This window comes from Crocodylus porosus, unplaced genomic scaffold, assembly GCF_001723895.1.
Source record: "Crocodylus porosus isolate Cpor-Errol unplaced genomic scaffold, CroPor_comp1, whole genome shotgun sequence".
In the NCBI taxonomy this organism is placed as follows: domain Eukaryota; kingdom Metazoa; phylum Chordata; order Crocodylia; family Crocodylidae; genus Crocodylus; species Crocodylus porosus.
Window position 1 is genome coordinate 5,741,383 of NW_017728920.1, and position 9,569 is coordinate 5,750,951.

The 9,569-nt window shown below is 46.9% G+C and overlaps 1 protein-coding gene across 1 annotated transcript in view; it reads right to left on the reverse strand.

Moving 5' to 3' along the window:
- Window positions 1-5,501: 5,501 nt before the first annotated feature.
- Window positions 5,502-9,569, reverse strand: part of TACR2 (tachykinin receptor 2) — a 20,966-nt gene continuing 16,898 nt past the window's right edge. The window contains 2 exon segments of the mRNA XM_019538641.1: window positions 5,502-6,075; window positions 6,690-6,847. Of these exon segments, the coding sequence (XP_019394186.1) occupies window positions 5,841-6,075; window positions 6,690-6,847 (393 nt within the window). The 3' untranslated portion in view covers window positions 5,502-5,840.

Consider the following 9,569-nt stretch of genomic DNA (forward strand, 5'->3'; position numbering starts at 1 on the left):
TTGGTATCTTAGAACTGGGAAAAAAAAAAATCAGACGATAAAAATCAAACATCTACTGTAACACTGTAATTTTACTTCCAAAAATAATTTTGTCCTGATTTACATGTGTTTGCTTAGTGTACATAGAGATGATTGCATAATAGCTGAAAAATTAAGTCTTGCACTTGTATATTGTGTGTAGGTGTGATTGGGTGGGGTGCGTGGGTGGCCATGGGTTTTATTAGGGGTTTAGGGGTAGGTGTGGATGTGGGGTTTGTCGAGGGGTGTGGCTGTGTGTGTGAGGGGAGGGAGAGTGTGATTAGGGGTATGTGGGAAGGGTGGAATTGTGGGTGGCTGATTGTGGAGCCCATGGTGGGATTGAGACCCTTTTATATGTTGGCTTCTTTGTGTAGTAGTTTTTTTGAACATATAAAGGAAGGAGATTTTGATCAGAAAAAATATTTTTTTTATATTAAATTTGCCTCTGTTAACCCAATTGGGCTGATTTTTTTTTTTTCCATTCTAAATGCCTAATTTTTCCGTTATGATGATCAATATTAGAATAAGCTGAATTTTAACTCATTGATATTTAGGACTTCTATAGATATCTCACTCTTACAGATATTGTAGGATAAGGCAACCAGTTACTATAGTAATACTGTTTTCAGTGGTGATGACATCTGATACAATGAAGTACAAAAGATTAATTAAATAACCTATTCTAGACTTCTGAAGTCTACTGCTTTTAAACTATAAATAATAAGCTAGATCATCAAATTAAAAGTCTGTATTTATTGCTGAAGAGTTTTTGATAGTTTTTTCTCTTCCATTTAAATGCGTTTTTATGCTTGAATTAGATTTTTTTTTTACTTGCTTTTGTGGAACAGCTGTAAAGGTAAGGGGTGGATAAGTTTAAGTTCGTCTTTCTCAGATGCTTGTATGCTGAGGAATCCGTGGAAGGCCAGCCTGAACCCCTAGAGCCAGATCTCCTTCTCTGGAAGGCAGTTCGGAGAAGGTAGAGGTTGTGGAGACAAGTGGCTCAGTGGACTTGGCTCCTCCTATTGTGCCTCTGTCTGCTGAGGAGAGGGATAAGGCAGAATCACCACTCGCACCCCAGAAGTGAGGGGGGAGCATAGTGTGGGATTATTTTGAGGTGGCAGATGATCCCTGCTATCTGCCAGCACTGCCAAAGCAACACCAGCCAGGGCAATGAGGCAAAACTCTTCAGCACCATGGGGATGCTGATGCATCTCAAGAGGCACTTCGTCCTTGCCCTTGCTCCTTCTGTGCCTGGCACCAGTGGAAGCGTGCCCAAAGGGAAGTCCCCGTCTCGCTTCAAAACCCCTGTGCCCCAGAAGCAGAGACAGGCCACCCTGGACCAGTGGAGGAAAGGCAGACATAAAGAGGGGTGAGTTCCAAAGGTGAGTGAGGTCACCCAGAGCATTGGGGAGTTGCTTGCTCTGGATGGCCAGCCCTTCTCCTTAGTTGAGCAGCCAGGGTTCAGGCGGCTCATGGTGCTCATGGCCCCATCATACTGTGTGCCTGCAAGTAACACCTTCAGCAGGGTGGTGGTTCCCTCGCTGTATGAGGCATGCAGGGAGTACTTGAGGGAGGAGTTGTGCAAGGCAGGTCTACAGGTGGCCTTGCATTTCACCTCGGACATCCGGAGCAGCCAGGGTAGAGATCATGCCTACTTCTCCCTCATGAGGCACTAGTGCGATCAGTCAGGCTGTCAGTGGGCTCTCTTTCAAGCTGAGATGTCTCACCTCTTGATGCCTCAATTTACATTTTCACTGCCTGGCTTTCTTTCCTGCATGCCAGCTTCTGGCTTCTTTACTATTCCTTCCATCCAGGAAGAACATACACACCAACTGCAGATGCTTCCACAGCCTGAGGGAAGGGGTTTTAAATCCAAAAGCTTGCGAAGAACAACTTTTCCAACATTTAGTTGGTCTAATAAGGGATGTCACATTTACCCAAAGAATGCTTGTCTGCCTATATTCTTAGAGCAACATGGCTACAACCTACACACCTCACTTAACACACACGTGTCATTAGTTTTGCTTTGAACAGTCTGAGGTGCAGTTTCACAGAAACCCCTGCACCTATCTCCTTGAAACTTTGCAGGCATCATGAGATCAGAAGGGGATATCATCCCTGCTGTTTTCAGCTGAATCAACCAAAAAATGACAAAGTTATAGATATTTTAGTGATTCCCCATTATAGTCTATGGCTGAATCTCCGAATCAGTGTTGAAATTCTGAAACAGATTCGGCTGAATTGAATCAGGACAGCGATCCAAAACAGTAAATTGAATCACTGTCCCTCTGAAATGACCGAATCCAAATCGGAACAGAGCCATTTTGCATAGCCCTAGTAGCTGGTAATGTCCCTCTGTTCCTTCCTTGGAAAAAGTTGTTTAAGAGCTTGAACTAATGAGAGACCCTTTTGTTTTGCTGATGGGCTGTTACATTCTGTGCAACTCAGTGCTCTATCAATGGCAGGATACCTGTCCCTAATCAGAGCTCCCTGCCAGGGCCTGGCCATGCCCCAAGTTTGGCTCAGTCATGTGGAAGGGATCAAGGGCTGCTCTAGCACGCCCCAGCTTCTAGCCTGAATCACTGCAGGCATGTGCCTGCATTTCTTCAGTCCAGAGGAGATGTCTGTATGGTAGTGGTCACCAGATGGTTGATTGGGATCAGCTGGTTGATCCCAGAGCCTCTTCAGGTCAATTTGAGGCTGGGCGGGGGCAGGGCAGGCTAAGTGCATGAGTATATGGGCCAGATCAAGGCCCCTGTGGTGAGGGACAGAGTGTGGCAAAGGCAGGAGCACAGGTAAGGTGAAAGGGGCCCCGGACAAGTGGGTGGTGGGTGGCTTGTCCATGGGTGCAGGCGGCTTCCGTTGGTGTGCGCACCCTGCCAGTGGCTCTGTAAGGTTCATGTCACCCCATCTGTGCTTGGCGAAGGTGGCTGCTGTTGCGGACTGGGCTTTGCACCCTGAGCCCCATTGCAGCTGGCACGGGAGTGGCCTGATACCATGTGCACCTGCTGCCAAGTGGGCAGGGGACAAGGCTCAGCCCAGCAGTGGGACGCATGTGGTGTTGAATCGCTTCTGGGCCAGCTGCACTGGGGCTCAGGGTGGAAAGCCCAGCCTGCAAGGGCAGCCACCTCCATCAAGCACAGATGGTGGGGCATGTGCCCCCCAAACATGGGGCACTGCGAGTGGCTGCAGCAGCAGTGAGCTAGGGAGGGAGTGGGGCGGGGAATGACAGGATGGAGCTGCAAGCGGCTTGTCCGCAGGGCACAGGGAGGTGGGCAGGTCATGCAGCCTGGAAGGGCATGGGGGGGGTGTGCCTCCGGATCTGCATGCAGGGTGGGCTGGGGTGGGCTCTTTCTGGCATGGGTGTTGGGTTGCCCTGTGCTTGGGTTGGACAGTGGTGGTCCTGGGAGTGCGGCTACAAGGAGTGAGCTGCAGCCTCCCTTACCCTCTCCCAGTGCTACCACTGCCTGCCACAAGTGCAGTGTCGCCCAACCCCTGCTGGGAAGAGTCTGGCAAAGCCTTCCCCTCCCCTGCCCCTCCTCCCCGCCCCCCGAGGGTAAAGGGGGATGGCAGGCTGCCACTGCTAGCTGGGAGGCTGCACCTGGCTCTTCCTGGCAGAGCTTGGGCTGCGCTGCACTTGAGGTGGGCAGAGGTGGTGTTGGGAGGGGATCAGGGTGTCTATGATGAATTTTCAGGTGTCTGTACTTCCTCTGTAGCTCCATTCCCAGCACCGCTGCCATCTGGCCTGAGTGCAGCATGGCCCAACACCCACACAGAAGAACCCAGCACCTCCCTGGCCCCAGCTTGCCCCACCACTGTACAGATCCAGGGGCACATGATGCCCATGCCCTCCTGGGCTGTGTGCTCCTCTTCCCTGCATCCCCTGGACGAGCCACTCACAGCTGTATTCTGTGTCACACCACCACTGTGCAGGGTGGCCCCTGCCCCCTCCCTCACTCACTGCCATGATGCAAGGGCAGATTGAGGCCCCAGTGGTGAGGAAGGGAAACAGGGTACAGGCCGGAGCAGGGACTGGGGGGAGTGGGGAACAAGCAGAGGCCTCGGAGGGCGCATGCCGCCTGGGTCTCCACTTGTCCCAGGACCCAGCATGGCCAGGGCCCCACTCTCCCCAGTCCCTGCTCCGGCCTGTGCCCTGCTCTCTCCCTCACTGCTGGGGCCTCGATCTGCCCTGCCTCACCCCCGCTCCTTTCCTTTTCCCCCCACCCCTTCTCCGACAGACATACCTGCTGGGGGGAGCATGCTCTCCCCAATTTTTTTCTCTGTCTCAATCTTCCCCCGCTTCCCTCCCCACAGACTTACCTGGGGGTTGCAGGGCATGGTAGGTCTTGGGTTGCTTTTTAATTCAAAAAGTGATCTCCTACCCAAAAAGGTTGGAGACCACTGCTGTACGGTTACAAATCAGTGTACCCTGGCCAGGTTATACTAACCTGCAAAGATGGAATCAATTCAGGCTCAGGCTTTTTGCATGTCTGTCCATAGCCTGAATGACCAAAGCAGTGAAAGGCATCCACTGAATATGACACTTAAAGTATTGAATGCCTAAAACTAGAGTAGTATTTTCAAGGGGGCACAGCTGTAGGAGGTATGGATCAGGTTTCTTTGTATTTTAAGCAAAAGTACAACACAGGGTGTGTGTAGACAAAATGAGGAGCATCCATGCACAACACTTTAAAGCGGGTTAAATGCTTTTGCACCACTTTAATGGTGTTGGTGTTTTTACATGTCAGTGGTGTATTGCACATTAATTCCCACCAATGTAGCACATTCAGTGGTGTAATGCACCTTAAATGACTTTGGGGCACTGCAAACTAAAACACCTGTGAGGAATTTTAGTTTGTTGCCCTACAGCCACAGAGCAAACAGCTTCAATTTAGGGCCCCCGTTTTGTTTACACATGCCTATAGTGACCAGTCAAGTAAGAATCTGGTGTTGCAATGTACTTAATCTATTTAACCAAAACTACTCAACCCACTTAAAATAACTACTTTTTTTTCTATATAGATCCATCGAATACAGTAAAACATGTAAGGAAAAAGTGTGTATATAGTTGCTAAAAAGTGATGCAATAATTATCAATTAATTTTAAAAGGCATTCCCCCTTTTCTACACAAGATGACACAAGGTTTCATAGTAGTTTCATAGTAGCTAGGGACAGGAGGGACCTGAACAGATCGTCTAGCTTGACCCCTGAATGAGCCCCTGAAGGTGACAGATTTGGTTTCCAAAACTGCTGCAAAACGAATGAAAAAGGCAGTGTTGCAACATTATACTGATATATTAAAATCTGAAAGAAAAATCTGAGTATTTAACCTCCCCCCCGCCCCAAAAAAAACCCCAAACTTTTCACAAACTTGGCAGCCAAGAGGGCCTCTCAGAAGAAATGTGTCTTTATTTGCAAATCTTCTCAATGGGATCCTTAAATAGGGAATGAAAACTGTAGACAACAATATTTATTTTTGGCTAGTCCCGATAATCGAATAAAATAGCAATAGGTTCTTTGTGGAATTTTTTGCTTGTGCTTTATGCTTTCGGCTGCCATGGCCAAAGATGCACACAGGAAATGTTTTCCTGCATTTGGCAGGCTTAGAAGGTAGAGATGATGCTAATGCCTACTCTGCTACTTTAATAAAGGCATAAGCTTATACGACTGAAGTCTCGTGAGACTTCTGCTCACATGATCACACAGCAGCTCTCTGAGCTTCTACTGGAGACAAAGTTTGAAAGTTGGTTTGAAATTTATCTTGGACAGAAAGTGCAAAGAGCAAAAGACTAGATGTTTGCCTGGTGTTAGTGGATGAATGTCAGTGGGTTTGCGTGTGTGAGACTAACGTTTGGTTAAGGCAGCAGTATATGATTGGATTGTATGTTGTAGAACTCATAGCAGCCAGAAAGACTGCAAGATGTACTTGTTGAATGTACTGTTGCTTATACATGTCTTCCTTGAAGATCCCAAAGATGAAGTACAGGTGATAAGGCAACCAGCAGACAGCAACGGTTATCACAACCGTGACCATAGTCCTCACAAACAATAAAAAACTAGTGTTTTAAATACAGTTTTTCCTTTAGAATGATTAAATCATTGCATGTTTTTATCACATCTAATTGACCTTTTTATATATTTATCCATCCTCATATATTGATACCTATGGGAGCTGGGAGTTCAGATGGAGACAAGGCTGTGTAGCAGTAACCTGTATATTTTCCTGCATGAATGATTTTTTGATGGATGAAGGCAGCATAATCTCTGCAGCCAAGCTGGGGAGAAATATTGGTGTATGTGGGTGAGACCTTGTTTTCTGGTTGTGGTGCTATATGGTGGGAGAAGAAATGTCTTCCTGGTTGCAGCATAAATAGATCTTATTCCTTGATGCTTTAATTTAACTGGATTTCTTCTGTGCAACCTCAAACAAACTAGTAAAGTCTCCATGAGTACAAGCTCTTCTTTTAAAGGCTGGCTGTTTTTCATATTTGTAAGGATGTATAAGAAAAACACCACAACCCCCTGTCTCAAGTGATTCTACGTCAGCCTTTTCTGTAATGTGAATGTGAAATCACACAGCACCTAAAGAGTCTGCATGAATGTGCTTACATTTCACAGCTGGAATCAGAACAGCTAGCAGGAAGACAGTAATGATTGTTGGACTTCTAACCCTTTTTTGGAAGTAACTTGATGCTGATAGTAGACTCTACTAGTGTGGTTTCCAGGGACTGTACTACTCCAAAGAGTAATTTCTATAATGCTGTATGTGAAAAAAACCCATCAGTTAGGCAGCAAGTAAATCAACATAATCACTGCAATGTGGTACCCGTAAAAGAAAAACGGGGACATTTTCATATTGATTACATCTCTCAAAGAGCTTTTCCTGTCTATCAAGTCTTCCCCTTGGTTGTGTGTGTATGCCTGCCCCTAACTTCAACTCCAGTGCTCTAGAGATCAGAAATTTTTATCTTTAAAACATTAACAAAGATTGAAGAAATTTGTAAAAGCTGATCTCTTCCATGTTACAGCGATAATTCCTTTCATTGAAGTTTTTGCTTCTTCAGGAAAGTATTGCTTTTCTTTTTTAAAGATATTTACATTTTATGTCAGCTTTGTTCCAGGCCTCACTACTATACTAGGGGGTCATGAGAGCATCTGTGACTATAAAATATCAGCCTAAAATCAGGCTAGATGACTACAAAGATAACAGGGGCTGTTCTTTGTTTATGTATTTTATAAATTAATAACAGTCATTTACTGTATTAGTATTGTTCCTTATTTGCAAGCACTAGTATCTAAACCACAATCAGAGTGGACTCATACTGAAAGTGATGGTGCTTCAACTGTGCATCAGTGAGAGCATTTTCTAGCTTCTAACGTTATCCAGTAAGCTTCAGCTAGTGTAAGGAAAATATAAATGTCATATTTGTGTCTGCTTATATTAAGTAACCACCACTTATGGGGAGGGAACAACCAGCTCACTCATTTACAGTACATGTCATTTTAACATAAACAGTGTAAAACTAGGATTATGCAGGAAGGCTTTGGCACACGCTTTTGGCTTCAACCTTGAAAGGCTGTTTATACATCCCTTGTCAGGATGATGACACTGCATGGTTGTTTGCCACATTAGAGAAAGGGGTCATCCATTTCTGAAAAATATGAGGCAGGTTATTCTTATTTTGCTTATTGTCAGTCCCCACTATTTGTTCTTTTAGCCTAATGCAAGGGAGGCTGAACATTTGCTAGACTTCACTTTACACTCCCACTCTTGTTTAATTGTCATGTAGACCTGAGCAGAAAATAAATGCCACTTCTGCTCTTCTCCCTGTGCCTGAAGCATTTTTTTTCTTAAAAATTAAATACAGACAACTTCATAAATTAAACTTTATGGATATTCAACATTAAATTGAGAGAGTCAGAAAATGTAAACCTACAGGATTGTACAGCAGTATTGTCAGTCATGTTGTAAATACAGTGTTTGTGAAATGTGGCTGTTACTATTGCCCTATTTTTAGATATTTAACTATTTAGAATATTTAGATATTTAAATATTTATTTAGAATATTTAGATCTTTTTCAAAGTATGTGATGGATGTTCTCCTTACTGAGGCCTACTTCCACACCCAGATTAACCTTCGAAAGTTTGGCCAATTTAATTATCTGCATTTGTGATGGGCTAGCTGGCAGTGACTTAGCCCAGGGGTTTTGAAAGGGCAAAAGATGATTGGAGGACTTGGGATTCCCTTTCCTCACCAATCAGGACCCAGAGACTCACCCTCTGTGTCCCCTGATTGGCCCCTTGGGTCATTTGGAGGGGGATAAAAGGGGCAGCGCAGCTGATCAGGGGAGACCAGCGAGGGACCACAAGGAAGGAGATTCAAAGACCTGGCAAGAGCTGGGCCAGTGGGGTGGGAGAAGTTGCCCCAGAAGAGCCTGAAGGAGTGGGACCTGCAGGCAGCAGTTGGACCCTCAGCAGTGCAGCGTGCAGCTGGCAGGAGAGGCTCCCCGCTGGGCTCCAGGATTGCCTACAAGAGGCTGTGGCCAGCAGGAGAGGCTCCCCCAGCTCCAGAAAGGATCTGAGCAGCGACCTGAGAGGTTCTCAGCTCTGCTTCTAGCTCCTCCAATAAGAGGCCAGGCAGCTCGACACAAGGCCAGGGCTCCGGGAAGGCCAAGACCCCCAGCAGCTTGGAGCAGTACCAGCACTGGTGGTTGTGGTAAACAGTGCCTTGAGCGGGGTTCCCTATGTGATGTACTACTCGACCGATGTGGAGCCCCTCCCTTCAACTCATCTGCCATGACTTGATGTTATTATGTAAAGAGAGGGGGATTCAGTGGAGATCTTTTTCCCAGGGGGGCTCCACTGGGAGAATGGCAGTACTTACAGTTCAGGTGTGATGTTCCTCAGGGCTCCGCCTCCGTTACACCCCGTCCACTCGCCAACTGGATGGGCGTCAGCAAGATGGTAATTTGGTTGTGCTGGCTCGATCACAGCTTGCTTCAAGAACCCCACATCCGAGTGGGCTTTGTTGTTACTTATACAGCTCCCCCTTTTCAAGCTGTATACATGTCAGCTGACACCTATTCTCAGTGTCTCCGAATAGAGAGTTTTGCTCCTCTGCCTACTCTCTCTCTTTTTTTCAAAAGAAATAGACCCCTGGGCTGGAGAGGGGTGTGGAGTTGCAGCCTTTCCCCCACTCTCCCAAAGGGGGCTCAAACACCTTCCTGATTCTGCTTGCCGGTGCTGCACCGGCTGTGTTGCTCCTCTCCTTTGCAGGAACCTCAGCATGCCTGGCGTCCTCTACACCAGCATTCTCCCTTCTCACCACTTCGTCCTCCTGGGTTCCTGTGGGAGTTTTAAATCTTCCCGCAGTGGCCGGAATGGCTGCCGTGATTGGCTCAGCTGTTCCCCACCTGGGAAACAGATGATTAAAGAGTCAGCAAAGCTCTGGCTTGCATGGCCACAGCCATGGCTCCTGCTCCGGCTCTGGCTGCCCAGGAGGAGGTAAGTTTCCCCTGCGGGGGTGGGGGGGAGGGGCTGTGTGTGGGG